The sequence below is a fragment of the Vulpes vulpes genome, chromosome 3 (genome assembly GCF_048418805.1).
Source record: "Vulpes vulpes isolate BD-2025 chromosome 3, VulVul3, whole genome shotgun sequence".
Classification (NCBI taxonomy): domain Eukaryota; kingdom Metazoa; phylum Chordata; class Mammalia; order Carnivora; family Canidae; genus Vulpes; species Vulpes vulpes.
The window spans coordinates 117217939-117239278 of NC_132782.1; the positions used below are offsets into that span (position 1 = coordinate 117217939).

General features: G+C 56.6%; 1 protein-coding gene across 6 annotated transcripts; it reads right to left on the reverse strand.

Annotated features, from left to right (window-relative positions):
* Positions 1 to 787: 787 nt before the first annotated feature.
* Positions 788 to 15373, reverse strand: AMPD2 (adenosine monophosphate deaminase 2). 6 transcript variants are annotated; one of them, XM_025996382.2, is made up of 18 exons: positions 14421 to 15373; positions 9368 to 9498; positions 9005 to 9135; positions 8405 to 8473; positions 8196 to 8307; positions 7772 to 7958; positions 7392 to 7533; positions 7173 to 7262; positions 6818 to 6947; positions 6480 to 6674; positions 6256 to 6387; positions 5962 to 6125; positions 5586 to 5712; positions 5322 to 5485; positions 4958 to 5078; positions 4515 to 4688; positions 4178 to 4288; positions 788 to 4045 (listed from the first exon to the last, which is right to left on the reverse strand). In XM_025996382.2, exons 1-18 carry the CDS (start codon positions 14992 to 14994, stop codon positions 3836 to 3838), a joined length of 2964 nt encoding a protein of 987 aa, XP_025852167.2. In that variant the 5' UTR covers positions 14995 to 15373; the 3' UTR covers positions 788 to 3835. The 6 variants fall into 6 exon arrangements, with proteins under 6 accessions (XP_025852167.2, XP_025852165.2, XP_072610492.1 ...); XM_025996380.2 differs by lacking the exon at positions 14421 to 15373 and adding an exon at positions 13483 to 14385; XM_072754391.1 differs by lacking the exon at positions 14421 to 15373 and adding an exon at positions 12542 to 12680.
* Positions 15374 to 21340: the final 5967 nt, after the last annotated feature.

Sequence of the window (21340 nt, forward strand, 5' to 3'; positions counted from 1 at the left end):
CATCGACTCCTGAAGATGAGGTGACGGTTATTGAACTAACATCAGAGGACTTCGAACAGCATATAAACTTAGTTGATAAAGCAGCAGCAGGGGAGGGGGCACCTGGGTGGCTCAGTCAGTTAAGTGGCGGTGGACTCTTTATCTCAGCTCCAGTCATGATCCCGGGGTGGAGGCCTTAGGGCCAAGAGATCAAGCCCAGCATCGGGCTCCATGCTTGGCGTGGAGTCTGCTTGGGATTTTCTCCCTCCCTGCCCCTCCCCCTGCTTGTGCTCCCTCTCAATAAATACATTAAATTTAAAAAATAAAAAAGTAGCAGGGCTTGAGAGGATTGACTCCCAATTTTGTTTTTAGAGATTTTATTTATTTGACAGAGACAGAGAAAGCACAAGTAGGCAGAGTGGCAGGCGGAGGGAGAGGGAGAAGCAGGCTCCCGGCTCAGTGGGGCTCCATCCCAGGACCCTGGGATCAGACACTTACCAACTGAGCCACCCAGGCGCCCCTTGCCTCCCATTTCTGAAAGAAGTTCAACTGTAGGTAAAATGCTATCAAACAGCATCACTAGCTACAGAGAAATTGTGAAAGGAAGAGTCGATTAATGTCACAAACTTCATTGTTGTCTTAGTTGAAGGAACTGCCACCGCCACCGGCCTTCAGTCAATACGAGCAGGATCAGTCGGCAGGCCTCAACACCCAGGCAGGACCCTCCACCAGGAAAGAGATTAGGACCTGCTGACAAGTTCAGGTAATGGCAAGCATTTTTGCAATAAGGCATTTTTCAATCAAGGTATGCATTGTTTTCTTATACATTTTATTTTTTACATATTCTCTACATATGCTGCATTTTAGACAAAATGCTATTGCACACTTGACTACAGTATAGTGTAAACATAAGTTTTGTACACACTGGGAAATGAAAAATTAACTCCTCACTTTATTGTGATATTTGCTTTCTTGCAGTGGTCTGGAACCCAGCCTGCAACCTCCCTGAGGTATGCCTGTATTTATAAAGGGTATCTTAATGAGATGTGGAAGGACTTATGTCAAAGTATCTTAGGAACGCAAAATTACACATATATGATCTCAACTCTAAAATGTCTTCTTAGAAAAGAGCTGAAAGGAATATATACATGCATATTTAAGATATATAAAAGGGCACCTGGGTGGCTCAGCCAGGCATCGGACTCTTGATCTCAGCTCAGGTCATGATCTCAGGGTCATGGGATCCAGCCCCACATCAGGCTCCATTGCCGAGCGTGGATCCTGCTTAAAATTCTCTCTCTGGGTGACAAAGCATGAGAGACTCCTAACTCTGGGAATCGAACAAGGAATAGTGGAAGGGGAGGTGGGCGGGGGGATGGGGTGACAGGGTGGCGGGCACAGAGGGGAGCCCTTGACATGATGAGCCCTGGGTGTTATATGTTGGCAAATCGAACTCCAATAAAAAAATAAAAACGAAAAAAAAAAGTTTCTCTTCTTCTCCTTCTGCCCCTCCCCCAACCCCACTCTTGCATGTGTGCTTTTTCTAAAGAAAAAATACATAAAATAAAAATAAAATACATAAATATATCTCAGACATGCAGATGATCAGCAAATAGTTATTGAACATGGTGGACTCTTGAGTGGGCTTTTTTTCCCCCCTCTTCCCATTTTTCTCTAGTCTCCAAATTTCTCCAAAGAAAAACTATTTTCTTTTCAGAGAAAACTATTATGGCCTTGTGGTTTTGAAATTATTTGCTCTCAGTAAATGCTTAAAAGAAAAATTTCGGAGAAACTAAAAATCCAGAAGCGTTTTTTAAAAAGATTGAGAGGTTGTGAAGAAACTCTTCAAATTGGGAACACTAGGCCTCAGCACACACACCCGAGAACATACAGAGAACGTGGAATGGATGGTTGGACACACGAGGCCCAGGCGGGGCTGGGGGCCCTGGACCAGAAGCTCGTGGCCTCCGACCCACGGCCTGCCACTCAGACCTCCCGGGCCTGTTTCCCCAACCAGAAACCAGCCAGGGTGGCACAATCTCTGGCTTAGCATTCTGCTCTCGGGTTTGGTTTTAGCATCTATCCACGACTGGAACGAATTAGTACGTGATGCCTTCTGGAGGCCGACGGACCCCTGGTCTTGGCCAGGAGTGAGCCTGGTGGCCAGCGGCCCTCGGGAGAACTGCCCAGAGGTGCCCGGTGAGACGCAGAGGCGCTGTGCCCGGGAGAGGCCAGCGCACAGGAGGGGACGAAGCCTGCCTCCTGCTGCCTCACCAGGCCCTCAATTCCTCACGCTCCTGCTGTTCCAGGGCTAACAGCTGGTGAAGCGCCAGCCCACCTACCTCCCCACTCAGCAGCTGCAGCAGCATCCACAGGCTTCTGTCACCAACCCCGGACCACAGACAGCACAGGGCACATTCCACTCTTCTCCTTTACTCGGGCAACACACCCCAGCAACCTCTAGGCCCAAGGAGGTGGTCGGAGACCGTGCATCAAACACGAAGCAAAGCTAAGCTGCTGAAGCCTGGATTCCAAAGGCACAGGGTTGCTCCAACCCTCGTAAGAGAGCGTGCAGGTGGAACTTGCGGGTGTCCACACCACACCTTCCGCCTCCGTCAGAACCTCTGAGGGGAGGACCCGGAAATGGCATCTTAAACAAGTTCCCCGGAAAAGCCTGATGTCCCAAGTTTGAGAACCACTGGCCTCAGGTCTGCTTGTGAGGGCAGACTCCCACGTTTACCCAGCAATCCCGAGGCTGGCAGTGAGGAAGCAGGAGGCGGAAGGGGATGCTAGCCGACACATGGGTCTGACGGCCGTGTACCCCAGACCGGGGGCCAAGTGTCTACTTCAGAGGGCCTGGGGCAGCAGACGCATCCCCCGTGGGCCTCTCCACCCTCCCAGCTTCCTGAATGAGTCTCCTGCGTGCACACTCCTCAGCCAAGCCCCGTCACCCCCTTAGAGCGGCTCTGCCTCTGTCCACATCGCTCCTAGATCCACCCTCAGCCACCCCAGCTGCCAATGGCTCCCTCTCTCCCGACAGAGATCCCACCTGCCTCATTACTTAAATAATCTTTATTTCTCATGCACTAGGAAAGATGGGATTGTATGAAACACTGCATTTCACAGCAAAGGCCTCTGACCAGAACACAACACAGGGGACCAGGTGGACTCAGGTCTGGTCAAAACTCGGGACCAGAGTGGGGATATCGCCCTCAGGGCTGCTGGCAGCTTCAGATGCCCCAGCTGCAGTGGCCCTGGACACAACACAGAGCAGCCGCCCCTCCCACAGAGGCACAGGGAGCTGACACCAGAGGAGCATGTGGACCAGAGAAGGGACAGGGGGTCTGCTAGGCAGTGACTTGGTCGAGGCGGGGGTCTGGCACCTCCTTGGCCCGAGTCGAGGGAGCCAGGGCTCTGCGCCCAGCTGTGCTCACTGCAGAGCCGCCGAAGGAGCTGTAGAGACCCCCCCGGCCCGTCTGCTCCTCAGCCACACACACACAAGACAACATCTGCCCAGGTGGGACCCCAAAGGCTAGAGGGGCCAGCCCCCCTCAACCATCCCTAGCCCCTGCAGACACACTGACGCCCACAGGACAGCCAGACTTCGGAGGTTCCGGGACAGGGCCACCGGCGTGGCAGCCAGCAGACCGGAGGCCATCGAGTAGCCGAACCAAGACCAGGGCAGGGCAGATTCGGGGCACCATTTTCACTGAGGTGGCATGGGAACAGAAACAGGTCGGAGACGTGCAGGACAGAACAAAGTAGAAAGGACACATGCAGACACAACAGGGTGGGAGGGGCCGGAGGCTAAAACATGGTCAAGGTGCCGAGAGGCAGGGGACACGGTGGGCCGGCCTCACTGAGGCCCCGGGCTAGTGGTGACCCCGGCCTCCTCTGGGATGGTCTCCAGCATCTCACTCTGGACAGCCTGTGTGATGAGCGCCAGCTCCTGGCACAGAGTCTCGTAGCGGTAGCCCACACGGATGTCCGGCACGTTGGTACGGCGGATGTCATTGCCCTCGGGGCCCTCCTTGGTATAGTTGGGTCCCAGCCAGTGGCTCTTCACCTGCAGTGAGCACGGGTATCAGGCAGGGCTGCCACTAGCTTTGAGGGGCCAGGGCCAGCACCCCTAGGACCCCCCCCCCCCAGATGCAAAGGGGAAGGCGGGCACCAGGCTACAGGCAGGTGGGTGCAGTACCTTGTGGGAGAAGCCGCTCATGAGCACACTGTTGCGTGCCAACTCACACATGTCGCAGGAGCTGAGCTTCCACACCTGGGTGGCAATGCTATACTCCTCCATCAGTGGTTCCTGCACAGGCCAGGTTCCCTCAGACAGTGCACGCGGACCTGCCACCCAGTCCCCACCTCGCATCCTGGTACCCATGCCTCCCCGCTGCCCCCTCCACCATGGGATTTGCCACAAGACTGCTGCCCTCCACCAGCAGGGGGCAGCACCAGTCCCGCGTGACCCAGGTGCCAGTGTGGCCTTTGAGTCCCAGAACCACCGCGGACCTGGCCACCCTCTGGATTCTGACCTTGGTGAAGTGGAACTGCAGGGGATCATCCGTGGACAGCGAGACCATGAGACCACGGGACAGGTACTCAGGTAGTGGGTTCCGGTGGTAGCTGAGGAAGAGGCTGTTGTTGCTGAGCGGAGACATAGCGATACCAATCTGGGCCAGGTAATACAGGTACTGCAGGACCGGGGCCTGTGTGGACAACAGTAGGGGAGGGCCTGTCAGGCAGCCTCAAGGCTGGGGAGGACACCTGGTTCTGGAGGGCACAGGCTGCAGGGGGTGGGCAGGGAGTCTGGGCTCATGTACAGCCAAAATCAAGCTGAGGCCTCAGCGTTGAGGCTGGCGTGTGGCGGGACCCAAACTGGAGGTTTGGGGAGGAGAAGATAAGTTGCAGAAGAGGCTCAAAGGGTTGAGAGGAAGGTGAGCGATCGGGAGGGGAAGCTGTGGGTGCAGACCCTGACCTTGCGCAGAAGCAGCCCGTGAGAAATGTTCTCCGCCAGCATGAAGGCTGACACCAGGTGGTGGATGGGCCCTGCTTCCCCACAGTGCGGCCTCAGTACAAACGTGTGGAAGCCCCTCTGCCTGGGGGCATAAAGATGGCCTCAGCAACCGTGCAGGGGCTTCTCAGCCCCCTGCCCCCAGTGATTGTGCAGACCTGGGACAAAGGGCCAGGAATGGACTCTTGGCTGTGAGGGGGTGAGCTGTGGAGCCCCAAGGGCACAGAAAGAACTTGCTGGGTCAGGGAGTGGGGGGCAAGAGGTGGGTCAGGGCTCTGGGGCCCCCAGGGCAAGGTGGGTAGAGACATCACACTGATGGAACAGGCACCTGCGCAGGTGGTTCAGCATGGCCATGTTGGCAAAGGTGTAGTATAGGTAGTAGGCGTAGGGTGGGTTGTCCTCCTCCACCCAAGCCTCGGGGAGAGGGCTCTCCAGGTTGAAGACGTGATTCTCGGGCTTAGACTCATCATCCACGCTGTCAAAGCCATCCACCTGGCACAGGTCCCTGGGGTCAGGCCCAGAGCTGTGGCTGCGCCTGAGGCAGGCCACCCCTTCCCCCTGCCCCCCCTGGCCTGGTGCTAGCCCCCCTCACGTGTTCCAAGAAGAGGTGCAGCTCTGGGTGGCTGGCAGGGTGCACGGTGGCCTCAAACAGTGGCAGGAAGATGTTCTCCAGCATCTCCTGGAAGTTAGCCAGCTGGCCCTTGGTGCGATACACGTCGCTGCAGCAAGACGTGTGCACATAGTATGTACAGGTCAGTCGGCGTGGGAGCTTGGCCCGAAATCACGGAGGGCACTGGACACTGGGTGGGCCAGGGTGGGCAGGTTCCACACGTGGAACCAGGGGGTTCTCGTCTACTCGGAGGGCTTGGCTGGGACCGGGGAGGATCCACCACCCCAGGTGGGCAGAAGGTGGGGCTCTCCCCTCGAATTCTCCCCCCACGGGCACCCCCGCTCCAAGGGACACTCACAAGAGGCGGGGCACTTGCACGAGCCAGCGCACATTGGGAGAGTGTACTCGGTGCTTCACAGCCCAGCAGGCCAGCTTGTCCCACTCATCCCTGGAGCGCCCGTAGATGGAGAGCCGCAGCTCCGCATTCTGGTATTTGCTCTCCTCCAAATCTGACATCACCTCCTGAAAGACACACAGGGGGTGATGTCACACCCACCCAGCCACGACACCAGGCTCCTGTGTGGCCAGGGGGAGGGCTGCTCACGGCTCACGCTTCCCCTGCATGCGGGCCTGGGCAGTCACTCCTCCTCACCTTGATAATGTGAGCAAAGTACTTTCCAGAAACCCTGTTGTCAGTCTTGATGAAGATCTCTCGGAGGACAGACTCCCCAATGGGGTTGTATTTGGCATTGAACTTGTCAAAACGATGGAAGGTGTTCCTGTCCTGGGGAAGACGGACAAGCCCAGGTCACCCCTGCCCCCGGTACACCCAATGACCCAGCCCCTCGGCCCCTCCCCTGTGCCACCAGGACAGACCGCGTGCATGTCCAGCGTGTCCACACTCAGGTCATAAGCAGTGAGATTCATGCTCTCGAACACCTCCCGCAGCGTCTGCTCGCGGCCCTGCTCCACATGCACGATCTCCTCCAGGTGTCGCTTCATTGCCCGTTTGATGAAGCGCAGCAGGTGCTTCTGGTTCATGCAGGACGAGGCATGGATGTGTGTGTCCACCTGGGGCAGGACAGGGTGGGCGGTGCTGCTGGGTTCCCTGGAGACTGGGAGGGTCCAGGGCTCGGGCAGTGGGACGAGAGAGGAACCTTCCACAAGGGAGGCCAGGCAGGGGCGCAGGGCCGGATGCAGGAGGGAGGACCCACCTTCCGGATGTTGTAGAAATCTCGGTGTGGCACCTTCTTCTGGGCAGCCAGCTCCTTCATCTCGTTGAGCAGCACGTGCATCTGGAATTTGGAGCTCAGGTACTGTAGCCGGCGGTAGCAGAAGGACTTTCTGGGCAGGGAGAAAACAAGGGGCGGGGGGGGCTCTGGGCCACACAGACACGCCTTCGGAGGGCCTGGGTAGCAAAGCAGACGGGGGCAGGAGAGGGGTACACTGAGGCAACAGATGGAGGGAAAGTCTAGGACTTGGTGACCATGAAGGAGGTAGGAGGTGTCTGCGGCAGGGCTGGGGCTGGACGGGCCAGGAAGCCAAGTGTCTGGGACAGGCGGGACTCACATGGGGCCATTGATTATCAGGGCCATCAACACATTGACATCTGCCACGAATTCCTGCAGGTCAGGGTACGGCAGCTCCACCTCTGAGCAACTGGTAGGTAAGCAGAGCTCGGTGAGGAGAGCAAGTCACGTCCCATGGACCCTGCTGAGCCAGTGCAGCCCCCACACAGCTCCCCTCCACACACCCTCCCAAACTAGGGTACTCCCCACACCCGCTTACGGCTCATCGGCTTCCCTGCGGGTGTAGACATGCACCACGCCCTGCACCATGCGCAGACCCAAGCCCAGGTCCCCAGGCATGGTGCTTGGCTCACAGTACTCGTATGGGTGCTGCTCCAGCGCAGGGGGGTGCACCGGGGCATCTGCAGGATGGGGAGGGTGGAGTCAGGGCCAGGGATCTTCCAGGCCACCTGTTGCCTGGCCCAGAGGCCCCACGGAGGGTGGGAGCTCCTGCCCCTGCTTCCACCCACCATGTGCCGAGAGAGGCGGGAATAAGCCTGGGTGGGAAGCCGCGGGCACGGTGGAGGCTCCTGGGCACCAAAGCTCAGGGAGTCTGGGACAGCAGGGTACTTGGAGTAGGGCAAGGATGGGGGGTCCCACCAGCGGACACAGGGGTGTCGGGGCCCTGCTCGTAGGTCCGCGTCTCCAGGGGCTTCTCAGCCAGCTGCTGCAGGTACCGGCGGGTCGTGGGGCAGAAGCTCTGCAGCGACAGGGCCATGTACTTCTCCCGGATGAAGAGCGCCCGCACCACACTCTTGGCTGCGTCCAGCAGGTCGGTGAACGGCACCTGGAGACAAGGACACGGGGCTGCTTTCCTTGGTCTCAACCCCAGATCAGGCTCACTTCTTCCCCCAAAGCCTGACCCTAGAAACCGTGTATCAACCAGTTCCCAGCCAGACCCTGTGCCCCTCCAGTTTTTGGAAAGAGAAATGCCTCCTCTAGCTGCACCCCATTCCCAGGCTAGGGGAGCCCACTGGTACACCGTGGAGTCAAGGGGTGGTGGAGACCCAAGGCCCACACTGACCCCACACTTCTCCTCGCCAGAGATGGTGACCCGCTGAAATTCTCGCTCTAGCACCACGTCTCTTTCTCGTAGGCCCCGGTCGCCTTGCCCCTCGCCCTTCTCCTTGTAGAGCCTACAAGGGGACAGTCCAAGGGAGGGGGCTGGAGCCAGCAGCAGGACAGGCCCCAACCCACCCCCCACCCCCCTCCATGCCCCTCCGCCCTCCTCACTGGAGGTCTGAGTCACTGTCTGTCTTCAGGAAATCTTGCTTGGCCCGAAGCAGGATGTCTGGCTCCAGCCTAGAATTGAGAGGGGCAAGATGTCAGTCAGGTGACAAGGGATGGCCCCTATTCTCGGGGCCCTGCACCATGCTGGCTGCTGAGCACATGTTGGTCACATGTTGGTCCTCGTGGCTGCATGGGGCCACAGAACCCTGCACCCACCCAACACTGTGGGTGATCTCTTGCTCTACCTTAGAGATGAAAAAGCACATCCCAAGGTGAGTGACATGTTTTAGGCCACACTGGTGGGTAGAAGACAGAACTGGAACTCAACAGCCTGACTCCAAAGCCTGCACTTCACACAACTGTTCTATGCTACCCAAAGTGGGGGGCAGGATGGGACAGGGACAGAGACACAGCTCTCAAAGCGCCCAGACAGAGACAGGCACTGGGCACTGTCCTGTGCCTCCTACCCGCCCCGCAGCCATCTGGCTGTGCCCCCTCCGTCCCACGGCTGCCCGGCCGTGCCCCCCCACCCCACCCCACAGCCGTCTGGCTGTGCCCCCTCCATCCCACGGCTGCCTGTGGACTCGGGGGCTGGGGCCTTACTTGACATCCTGGCTGATCTGCCTCTCCAGGCGCTGCCTCCGCTCCTCCAGCTGCTCAATGGGGCTCTCCTCAGGAAACTCGTACGGGGCGCTGCGGAGCTCGCTCTCAGCCAGGGAGCGGCTGAACAGCTCCTGGGGGGAGAAGGAAGGGTCAGTGTGCCAGGCACTCGGCCGCCAGGCCCTCCCTCACAGAGTCTAGGGATGGGGTGAAGGCAGCAGGAGCCGGAGGTACCTGGGAGAGGCTAGGGATGAGGGCACAGCCAAGCGTGAAGTAAGGGGACGGCTGAGATGGAGGGGTGTGGGGAGCAGAGACAGGGCATGGGGACAGCAGTGGAGGGACACAGGGTGAGGTGTCAGGCGATACCTCAGCGATCTCCTTGCATTTGCCATCCATTGACGTGCGTAGGTCGAGTGGGAAGTGCTTGAGGCAGGGGGCAGGGCCTGGCAGGGACCGGGCAGACTGCAGCGGAGGGGCCCCCAGCCCACCCCGAGCCTCTGTGGAGACAGCGATGCCAGGGTCAAAGGGTAGAGGGCAGGGCCCATGTGCACTGGGAGCCCTGTGCCCCTGTGTGCCCCAGGCCTGTCCCAGACAGAGGCCAGGGCCTAGAGAGTGGGCAGTCCCTCCTCGGAGGCTGAGGAGTGAGCCTGCACGTGGCTCCCAAAGGACCTCACCCTCACTGTCTGGCAAGGGGCCCCGCACCCCCTGCAGGCTCAGGAGTGGGGGTCCTGAGTCAGCCTCGAGGGCCAGTGGATTTGCTCACTCCAGAAGTAAGAATCTGAATCCTGGACTAGGGGTGCTGCCTCAGTGAGCAGGAGACCTCCTACAGGCAGACCCATGTGTACGTGTTCGGGTGTGCGCACACACCCGCACACAACCCCCCCCTGGTGCTCACTAAGGACCTGGTGGCTGTGCCAGCAATGCCCAGGCCACAGCTTCCAGGGCAGGCAGGCTGGCCGGCCAGGATTAGACCCCAGCAAGCCTCCTCTCAGAAACCCAAGGCCTGTGCCCAACATCCCAGACCTGCAGAGACCTACACTGGCTGCCACTCAGCTCTGAGCTGCGTGCCAGCCCCCTGGGGCAGAGGAGGAGAGGAAGTGCAGGACCTGCCTGGCAGCAGGACGGCGACCTCCTCCCCAGGGGCGTGCCTCTCCCCCAGGACCCCAGGGCTGCCAACATGCGGCCTGGCCCCAGCCTGCCCCTCCCACTGCTGGCTGCCCCTCCAAAGGGAGCTGCCACAAACAGTCTGCGCCACTCAGAGGCCCCAGGATCTGGGCCGGAGGCCCCAGGGAGGGCCCGGGGAAGGCAGGCAGTTTCGAAGCCAGGGCGTCCCCACAAGGAGGGCGGCACTCCTCAGCGGCACGACCAGGAGGCTGGCAATAAAGGCCGAGCGGGTGAGGGTGCTAGTCTCGGGCCGGTCCTGAGCTCCCAAGCCACAGCAGACCCTCCCTGGGCTCCAGCCCCACCCTCCCGGCTAGGAAGCTCTCCACACCCAACTGGGCTCTCCCAGACTGCTCTGAAGGTACTCCCTTCCAGCACCCTCCTTTCCCCTCTCCTCTCCGCTGGGTCTCAGGGCCGGGACTGGAGGCTCTGCCCAGGTGGCGTGCACCTTAAAGTCTGTGGGCTCACTTCACGACCCCCCCCAGTTGGGTTACAAAGCTGGACAAAGGGAGGAGGAGGGGCCTGCCCTGGATCTAGGATCCAGGACCCAGCTCCCCCCACCCACTCTCCCTAGTGCCTGCCTGGATCCTACCTGCAGAGTTCGGGCGGCCCCAGCCAGCAGCCCAGGGCCCCCTGCCCTCCGGTTTGCTGAGTGAAGCTGTAGCCAGTCCCCCAGGACAGCTCAGGGGCCGGCACGGGCTGTACCAAGTGCAGCTGCATGCAGGGGAGACCCTAGGATGGCAGTGAGCAGGGGGCTAGGGAAGCCCAGGGGAGCCAGAAATCAAGGCAAGGAGTATCAGAATTGGGAAATGAAAGGAATCTCAGAAGGGAACAGGGCCTTAACCTCTCCAGTACCAGAGTGGAGCCCCCAAGGGGGTGGAGCAGGGTAGGCCAATAAGGCCAGGGCAGTCTGGCTGGGGGGGGTCAGGCCTCCTCCAAAAGCACTACCCTGGGGACTGGTGAGTGGGTAGGGCCAGGATGGCCAAAGGATGGCGGGGAAGGAGGGGGTGAGCAGCCCTCCTGTGTGTGCACAACACTTCCAGGCCAGCTTCCCCTGCCCAGGGGCCTTGTTTTGCTCACCACTGTCCCCTGGGGCTCAGACTACGGGGTCCCCTGGGACAGACAAAGCATCTTCCAGGGCGAGAAGTTGGCTGGCAGTGAGGGAAGTGAGTCGGTCCAGATAGAGACCAGTTGCTGAGCTCCTCTGCTGCCCATGGGGGCTGACTCACGGCTCCCCAGGCCTCCAACCTCCTTTCTAAGCCTATCGCCAGGAACAAACTGTCCAGGAGGAGAAGTGTGGGAGATAAGGGACTAGAATTTGGAGGACTTGAGTCTGAGTCGGACTCTATACCCACCTACTAACGGGTTCCTGCCTCCCGGAGGCTTTGAGTCCTGTCTAGAGTAGGGTGATAAGCAGGTCCTGCCCTGCCTAGTCACAAACTGCCGTAAGGCTAATGGAGATACGGTCTCCAAGTGGTCCGTGAAACACCATATTCTGGGATTGTGAACTCCTGAGACCCTCCAAACACTTACCACCTATAGTGCCACCTACGAGGGAGGATGAGAGGTTCTGTGCCCCGTGCGGGCCAGCACAAGCCAGCAGTGAAGGGCAGGAAAGAGAACTTGACACAGGCAGAGATGGGGGGAGGAGGGTGACCCTATCTCATACTCAGAAGAGGGCAGAGCAGGAAGAGAAAAGAAAGATGGGCACCTACTCCACACCCAGGGTATAAGCCAGGGCCCAAGGTCCTCACCTGCCCCAGAACCTTGACCCTACACAACTCCTGGCTGCTTCTAGACCCCTGGGGGCCCACAGACTTCCATGGCTGGTCTCGGTCAGGTCAGCAGGAGTTGAATTGAGGGTCCTATTTTCAACCTCCTCTCTTAGCAGAGTGACCCAAGATCACAGAAACGCTGGGGTGACCTGGACAGGTTCCAGCAGCCGGAGCCATTCCTCCAGGCCCCTGAAAAGGGCTGCCGGGTTTCACTAGAGGTGATAGTAGTAGTAGTAGATAGGCAGTAGTCTCCACACTCCCTGAGGCCAGGCCTAGAACACCCAGCTTCCTGCCTGCTGCTCCCTTCCCCAGAATCTATGCCACTGCAACACACACACACACACACACACACACAGGAGCCAGGGGGGACTGCTCCCACCAACCAAGGTCTTGCCACCCCATCTACCCTCTCCCCAGGAGCCCCCCTCACCCACTGCCAGGACCACCTCAGGAGAGAGGCAGGGACGTGCCCAAGGCTTTGACCCATAAGTCTCAGATGCTCTCACTGGGTGACCACCCAAAGATGTACAGACCTAGCCCCAGGGGACACATTCTGGAGGGCTCAGACTTGGCACAAAAAACAGACCCTCAGGACAGTACTGACCTCTGGTCAGTATTTTCAACAGCAGAAGAAAATACAGGAGGAGGAGGATCCAGCTATAGTATAGACAGCTGCTGAGGAGAGGGGGAGAAGACACTGGCTTGACCTGGTCACCAGAATGGGGGCGGTCCTTCCTTAGCCACAAGGCCTGGGGACAGCAGACAGCAGGTAGCTGGCCATCAGCAAGCACACACTCCGGCACCCACCAGGCCCTCAGGGGGATGGACACAGCCCCACCATGCTGCCTGCTCCAAATGGTGCAGACATGCCTCCCAGAGTGGGAGCCAAACCAAGGGTGCAGGAGCACACACAGGCAGGCGGCCTGGCCTGAGCCCCTAAAGCAGGCCTGGCCCAAGGACACCCTGTACTGAGGAAGCCCACAAGCAAAACCATGAATAGCCAAACAGCAGATGATGGATACAGTTGAGCCCCCAGCCCCTGGATGCCTGGCAGCGGCAAGTGTGCCCTAACAGCAGACCCCCACCCCACCCCAAGAAGGGGATTGGAGATCTGGGGTCCTAGGAAGAACGAAGCACAGGAGGACGCCTGAGCCTTCTGGGCAAAGACACAGCCGCCAGCAGTGTGACCAGCCCACGAGCCAGTCAGTCCCACACATCTCCCTCTCCATTCACACACGCTCCACATGCAGTCTTAGCACATCCACACGCTGACACGTGTGCAAACACACCTCTTGCGGCACCCACACCTGCGCTCATTCCTCTCAGAGGCCAGCAGCCGAGACACTGAACCTGTCACCTCACACTGTACCTCCGTGTCCACAGCACCTCCCTAGCCAGCTGTCCCGGGCAGAGGACTAGGAGGGGCGCCGCCCCAGGCAGGGTGCCCCAGGCAGGGTGCAGGACAGGGGCGGCCCCTCCGTCAGGACCAGCGGCCCGGGGCCAGCCGCGGGGGGAGACCGGTGCCTGGGGCTGGGCAGCACTCACCTGGCACTGCAGAGGCGGCCTGCACGCTGGCCAGCTTCTTAAAGGGATATTTGGCCTTGGGGCTGCCGGGGCCGGGTGGGTTGGATGCCATGGCTCGCGCCGCGGGGACGGCGGGGGCACTCGGAGGCGCACGAGCGGGGCCTGGCCCTGCCACATCCAACCCCTTCCTCCGCCCCGCCCCCAGCGGGCCGACCGGTGCAGGAAGCAGAAGCCCCGCAGGCGGAAGAGGCCCTGGCCACGATTCCTGAGGTTGTCTAGGCAACCTCGGGAGGGGGCCTCCGTCGCCTCCCTGCGCCCTCCCTCGGCTCCGCAGAGCCCGGCGCGCCGCGGCTGCCGGCAGGCGGGCGGGGGAGGCGGGGTGGAGAGGAGCAAACCGGGAGGGGCGGGCCGGCGCCCAGCACCGCCCTGAGCCCTCCGGGGCCCTTGCCCCTCGCCAGGCCCTGGCGCCCCGGGGTCCGAGTCCAGCCAGCTGGTCCGGCCGGCCTGGGAGAAGGAAGACCATAAACGGGAGGCCAGCGCGCGCCCCAAGCTCGGAACGCACCGCTCGGAGCGGCGGGCCCGGGAAGCCAGGCCCTCGGGGGCACCGGCCCCCTCGCTCCGCCAGCCTCCGGGCCCCAGGGCTGGTCCAGCTCCGCGGGAGGGGGAGAAGGGAGAGCCCCGGCCCCGTAGGGAGGAGCCTGTCTTGGGAAATTCCACTGGCCGGCAGAAGCTCGCCTCCAGGAGGGCAGGGAGGCCAGGGGCAGGGGCTCCTGGGGCGCTTGGAAACGGACCCCGGCGACAGCGACTCGCCCGTGTCTCGGCGCTCGGGCTCGGCTCTCCCAGGCCCGCCCGGGAGGGGGGCGGCCGCCTTCCCCAGGCCCGCAGGCCGTGCGGAGACCCCCACCCGGCACTTCCCGGAGCCTGAGACCCTCCCCCGACGCACGCGCGCGGACACTCACCTGAGGCCATGCTGCCCGGGGCCCGCGGGGTCGGGAGGCTGCCCCGGGGGGCCGCGGTCGCCGGGGAGCGGGGCGGGCCCGGGACCCAGACCCCGGCCAGGTCGCTCCGAGGACCCTTGCCCTGGCGCCGAGATGAATGGCCTAAGAGGGTCTCCCCAGATTGCCCGGAGGCGGGACGCAGACCCGGGCCCACCCGGCCTCGAAGACCCCCGACCCCCGGCTCTGTGCTCAGAGGCGAGCAGCCCACGTGCTCCGCAGAGAGCAGGACCCGGAACTCGTCTGGGCTTCGCCGCACGCTCCGGGTGTTCAGGGTCGGACGGCCGTCGCGGGGCCCTGGGGGAGGCACGCAACAGGTGCGACCCCACCGCGGGCTCTCGGCGCCCCGAGCCTCCCGCCGCCCCGGGCCTCGCCGCTCGGCAGCCCCGCCCCCACCGGGCAGGCCCCGCCCCCGAAGGCCCCGCCCCCGGGCAGGCCCCGCCCCCGCCGCGTTCCGCTTCCCCGCGCCACGTGGGCGGTCGCCCCTCCGCGGTTGGCTCCGCGGGTCGCAGCGAGTCCTGGGCGTCAGCTTCCTCATCAGCGACCTGGGTGGGGCAATAGCGCTCCTGGGAGTCACTGTGAATGTGAAGTGTCAAGCACCTTTGCTCCGTGCCTGGCACAAAGTCGTTGAGCAATGAAAGAACTAGAATTGTCCCAAGATTCATTCACCTTTAGAAATCCTACCCTGGCATTCTCACTCTAGTTCCTGTTTTCTTCCGGCGGGAGCTGATAAGCAGGGTGTGCCCTGCAACTCTGGCTCCCCTTCCCGCATTTACTTCTGTATTTATTGGTTAAAAGCTTAGACTCTATACCCAGAATGCCTGGGTTCAATTCCGTACTCCGCCTACTTTGTGATGGACTTGGGAAAGTTAACTGGACTCTGTGCTCTATCTCTTCTGGAAAATGACTGTAAGAGACCCTGCTTTGTATGGTGTTCGTTAAGACAAATGAGTTCATGTAAGTTTAGTGCTTACTGGGTATTTACCCCAATGATACAAATGTAGTGATCCGAAGGGGCACCTGCACCCCAATGTTTATAGCAGCAATGTTCTCAATAGCTAACTATGGAAAGAGCCCAGATCTCCATCAACAGATGAATGGATAAAGAACATGTGATACATATATATACACAATGGAATATTACTCAGCAAAAAAAAAAAAAAAAAAAAGAAAGAAAGAAAGAAATCTTGCCCATTCGCAATGAAGTGGCTGGAACTAGAGGATATCATGCTAAGCAAAATAAGTCAACCAGAGAAAGATAATTATCATGATCGCACTCATGTGTAATTTAATAAATAAAGCAGGATCATGGGGAAGAGAGGAAAAAATAAAAGAAGATGAAATCAGAGAGGGAGACAAACGATAAGAGATAAGAGACTCTTAATCAGAGGAAACAAACTGAGGGCTGATGGAGGGGAGGGGATGTGGGGTGATTGGGGTAACTGTGTGATGGGCTTTAAGGAGGCCTGACTATAATGAGCACTGGGTGTTATATAAGACTGATGATTATATGCCTCTGAAACCAGTAACACATTATATGTTAATCAAATTTAAATAAAAATTTAAATGTAAGTGCTTAGAACAGTGCCCGGCCTGTAGTTACTACTCAGTTAATATCTGTGTCTTATTCTTGCTATGACCTTGGCCTTGGTTCCCTGCTGACAGCCCCCCCGTGGTGATGATCATCCTAGCATTTCTAAAGAAGTGGAGCTGGGCTGTTTGGGGAGACTGCAGACACCCCACCCAGGCAGCACTCCCATTTCCAGGTGACAGTGAATCCTACCTAAAGGGAACTTGCAGGGGAGCCCTAAGACTTCCCTGAACATAATTAAGTGTATTAACAGCAATTAATCTTTTTTCTATTCCTCCACCTTGTGGGAGCCTTTTGTCCCCCACACCCAGTTGTACTAATGCTGTTTGTCCAGTTCCTCCCAGTTCTCACCACCCCCAGAGCCAGACTCCTCCCCAAACTCTGCCTCCCCCACCTTTCCCCAAGCTGGATTCTGGACCCTGAACCCAATTATCCATGTGTATCTGGTGTCACCTCTATTGATCTCTGCCTGCTGTTCCTCAGCTCTGGGCAAACTCAGAAAACCATGGCCTCCATACACATGGGGGTGGAGGAGTTCACCTCACAAAGAAGCAATAAAACCAGTCAGAGACCATGTTTACCCATCAAATTAGCAAAGATTAAAGGGAAAAAAATCCTAATGCAGGCAAGAGTGCAGTGAGATGGGACACATACACACACTACTGTTGGACACCAACAGCAACATAATCTTTCTGAAAGCCATTTGCTTCATAACTAATCAAGAGTCTTTAAAAAGTTCTTATTATTTGATCCTGTAATTCCACTTTCAGGAAACTGTTCTGCTAAAAAGAGCTGCCAGAAAAATATGCACAGATTTGTTCATTACTGCAATGTTTATCACATAGAAAGGCTGGAAACATAAAGGTCCAACAATAGGAGGATGTTTAAATTTTGTCATATGCATGCAATGAAATACAACCATTAAAAATTGTTCTTGGAGAATTTCATGAGGTGGAAATGTTTACAATGTAAAGTTGGGTTTAATGAATGTAAAAATCTGTACATACAGTATGGGCCTAAATATGTGATATACATGCATAGAAAACAAACACACCAAAAAGTTTACAAATGATTATCTGTGGATGGTAGAATTGAGAATTATTTTTTTAAAAAGATTTTATTTATTTATTTATTCATTCATGAGAGACACACAGAAAGAGAGGCAGAGACATAGGCAGAGGGAGAAGCAGGCTCCATGCAGGAAGCCCGATGTGGGACTCGAACCTGGGTCTACAGGATCACACCCTAGGCTGAAGGCAGAAGCTTAACCGCTGAGCCACCCAGGCGACCCTTATTATTTTTTTTAAAATTTTTATTTATTTATTCATAGACACCGAGGGAGAGAGGCAGAGACACAGGCAGAGGGAGAAGCAGGCATCATATGGAGAGCCCCACGTGGGACTCGATCCAGAGCCTCCAGGATCACGCCCTGGGCTGCAGGCGGCGCTAAACCGCTGCACCACCGGGGCTGCCTGAGAATTATTTTTTCTAAAGATTTTATTTATTTATTGGAGAGAGAGAGAGAGAGAGCACGCACACACACTCGAGAGACCACAAACAGTGGAGAGGGAGAAGCAGGCTGCTTATTGTGCAGGAAGCCTGATGTGGGGCTCAATCCCAGGACCCTGGGATCATGATATGAGCTGAAGGCAGCCACTTAACCCACTGAGCCACCCAGATGGCCCAGAATTGGGAATTATATTTATTTCCTTCTTTATACTTATCTGCATTTTAAAAATTGCCTACAATCATATCCATTACTTTTATAATCAAGAGAATAGAAAAAAAAAACATATCTGTAATAGGCTCCACCCTCCACCCCCAACAGACTCTCCTAGGTCTTAACCCCAAATTAAATCAGTCTTGGGATCTTTAGGAATTTTGAAGCCATTGGGCTCTTAACAATGAATAAAAGAAAATTAAAAATCAGGCAGTAGGTAACCATGTAGAATGTCATCTGCGTTCTGACAAAATGCAAATTTTGACATAGTTTTAAGGGGTGGTATTTAAGCACTGAGCCAAGTCTCATTAGGATTCCCCCGATTCAGACCTACCTACCTAACCAGCCCATAGGTGGCAATCCCTGCCCTCCACCTTACCCAGGCAAACCGGTTCACAAGTCCCTTCAAGCTCCTCCCTAGTCCCATCTGCAACACACCCTCCACCCAGTAACCCTCCCCTATTTCAGGCCACTTGGTACACCCTCCCTGCTAGGAAGTGTGTCCTGATTACAACAGCTACGCATCGATCTCCCCACCTACACAACACCAGCAAAAAAATCTCAGTGGGGTTCACTGTCTAGTAGAACAGTTTGGGAAATGAAGGAGTGAGTCATCCCCCTTGGCCTCCAGCATCTTTCACGTTGGGTTCTTAATGTTTTCTTTGAGCCTCTGGGATCTTCCCTAGCTCTTAAACACAGCTTCCTCTCCTCCTACCATATTCACCAGATGGTTCCTTAAATGGCCCTCCCTGAACCCCAGGGCCCCAGTCAAGTGTGCTCCTTAATTCTCTGAAGAACGCTTGCTTCTATTAGCCTCTGGCCTGCAGCCCACGCTGAGGTCAGCCACCCCCCCCACCCCCACCCCCCACCCCGCGCCCCGGGCCAGACTACTCTGCCCACACCGGACTGGGGAGGGAAGGCCGGCAGCCTCACCCAGATCCTCGGCCACAAGTTTCCCAAAGCATCCCCTATGCCTAGATCCTTCTGGAACCACACTGCCCAGCTCCCGTGCCTCAGCTCTTCCAAGCAGCCGCCCCGTCACCCCCGACCTATCCGCCAACTGTCTAGTCACACGCAGCTGTATCCACCTGTACTTGTGTCTTCAAATGGTTTTAGCCATGCGGCCACCGAGGCCCTGGCAGGCTTGGCCTCAATGCCTTTGCTGTCCTCTCCCCGGGGCTCGGCTTGCATCCCGTTTCTGTCTTCCCTGAGCACAGTTTGCACGTCGGGCCTCCACGCCTTCTCTCGGGCTTTCCTCTCCCCAAAATGCCTTACCCCCGTTTCTATAGTTGTTCTGCTTCTCTGTTGAAAGTCTGTTCATTTTAGTCGCTCCCTCCTTTCTTCTACAGAATTTTTCAGTCTGACAGTTAAATGTGTGTGTAATTGTCTTTTCTACCAGGGGTGGAGGTTAGGTTCTAAACAGCTCAGAATTCTCCAGCACAGTGTTCCTTTAATTAAACGTTCTCTGTGAATTTGCCCCTCCTCTTCCTTTGGACTGGAAGGTCCTGAAGGCAGTTCCTCATTCATTTCACCCCCACTGCAGCTGGGATGAGGCATAAGGCGTTACCCACAGTCTCCAGCCCTGAGGGGAGAACAGATCCTGAGATCTCCCCTCTGCTAGGCAGGCAGGACCAAATTTGTTGGGAAATGGTGAGTCTTCTGTCAAACTGATTTGGCTATCAGGATTCCTGAGCTCTAGCTGATTCTGATACTAACCTGTTTCTTAGTGTGAGGATCATCTTTCTGAGCTGCTAAATGGGAACAGGACCTACATGCCTTCCCTATTCCACCAGGAACTCAAATGCAGTAAAAAGGTACAACAGCTCAGGAAAAGCACAGGAGTTGAAGATGGAAGGCAAGAGGTCACTGGTGTCAAGATGGGTCAGCACACTTAGGGGCCAGGCGAGGGTCAGGAGCTCCCTTACTCAGCTTTAGTAGTGGGAGGGGGAGCCCAGCAAACTAGGAAACAAGTAGAAGCAGCCCTGAAGTTTGCAGAGGTGGTGGCTGAAAAAGGAACAGCTTGGGATCCCTGGGTGGCTTAGCGGTTTAGCGCCTGCCTTCGGCCCAGGGCATGATCCTGGAGTCCTGGGATCGAGTTCCGCATCGAGTCCCGCATCAGGCTCCCTGCATGGAGCCTGCTTCTCCCTCTGCCTATGTCTCTGCCCTCCACCTCTCATTCTGTGTCTCTCATGAATAAACAAAATCTTAAAAAAAAAAAAAAAAGCAACAGCCTGAACATTTTCCCCGTGTGTGGAACAAGTAAGTGGTTCCTTTAACAATGCAAGGGCTACTGTTAGCAATTTGCATTTCACGCATTTGACTTTTTTTGTCCAAGTATTCTTTACTGGCTGCTTATGTCCAGGTGAGAGGAAGATCACCTGACTTGTCTGCTTATTATACTACATGACCTCGAACAAATTTCTGAACCCTCAAGTCTCAGTTATCTGGTCTGTAAACTGGGGACAGAGTACTTACCTTGAAGTTAGTGTGAAAATGAACTGAGAGGAGCCACATAACTTGTCTAGCAGTTCCTGGCAGTCCCCTGCTCTGAACAGAGGCAGCTTCGGCATAGCTCTGGCCTGCGTGTAGGCTACCAATATTGTGGGTAGGCTAGGGCAGGGCTGGGGAGGTATGATTACTCAAACTTTATAGCGAAGATTCCAAGACAGTCACGATTTCAAAGACACTCTCCTGTTTTCTCTTAAGTTGAGAAGCACTTGCCAAGTTCTGATTGGGAAAAACATGATCACTATGGAAGGCACCTTGGTGGCTACCTATTTCTCCATCAGCCCTGAGAGGCTGGGCTCTAAGCCCAGAGCTTCTCAGCCAGATACTCAGATATGCAACTGAAAGGTGGTGGAAGGAAGAAGATGCTCAGCAGTGGCTCAGGCCACCTGGAAGGTAGGAGATCCAGGTGCTACTGCCCCCTTTCTCCGAGTGTATATGGGCCACTGCAGCACATTTCCACTCTAAAAGGAAAGGAGCACATTAAACCCTTCGAACTCAAGTTAAATCCTCAAGTCTTTGGATACACATTAGAATCACCTGGGGAAATTTGGATATCTTCATGTCCAGACTATATTCCAGACCAATTAGATCAGTAGGCTTTTTAAAGCTCCCTACGTAAATTCCAAGTTACACCAAAAGTTGAGAACCACTATTCAAGATCTTTTTTTTTTTTTTTTCAAACTTGCCACATGATGATAATCACCTATATTGGCTTAAAATAGCTTCTCAGTCTCTGAAATTAACACCATTACCGGAACATGGTATTTCTAAAACACACCTCCTTATTATTTTTTTTAAGATTTTTATTTATTTATTCATGAGAGACAGACAGAGAGAGAGAGAGAGAAGTGGAGGGAGAAGCAGGCTCCCTGCAGGGAGCCCAACATGGGACTCGATCCTGGGTCTCCAGGATCACGCCCTGGGCTGCAGGCGGCACTGAACCGCTGAGCCACCCGGGCTGCCCTAAAACACACCTCTTTAAAAATATATAGGGTATCTTAGTATCTTTGAAATCTGAGTGATCTTCCAATCAGTGATATTGAAGATTTTATGACACACAGAAAT

Coding starts and splice junctions, on each gene's coding strand:
- AMPD2 (XM_025996382.2), bottom strand. CDS start 14,994: ATGAGGAAGCTGACGCCCAGGACTCGCTGCGACCCGCGGAGCCAACCG. Junction 5,079..5,321: donor ATGCTGAACCACCTGCGCAG/GTGCCTGTTCCA, acceptor TTATGCCCCCAG/GCAGAGGGGCTTCCACACGT. Junction 4,046..4,177: donor TGAGCGGCTTCTCCCACAAG/GTACTGCACCCA, acceptor TGCTCACTGCAG/GTGAAGAGCCACTGGCTGGG.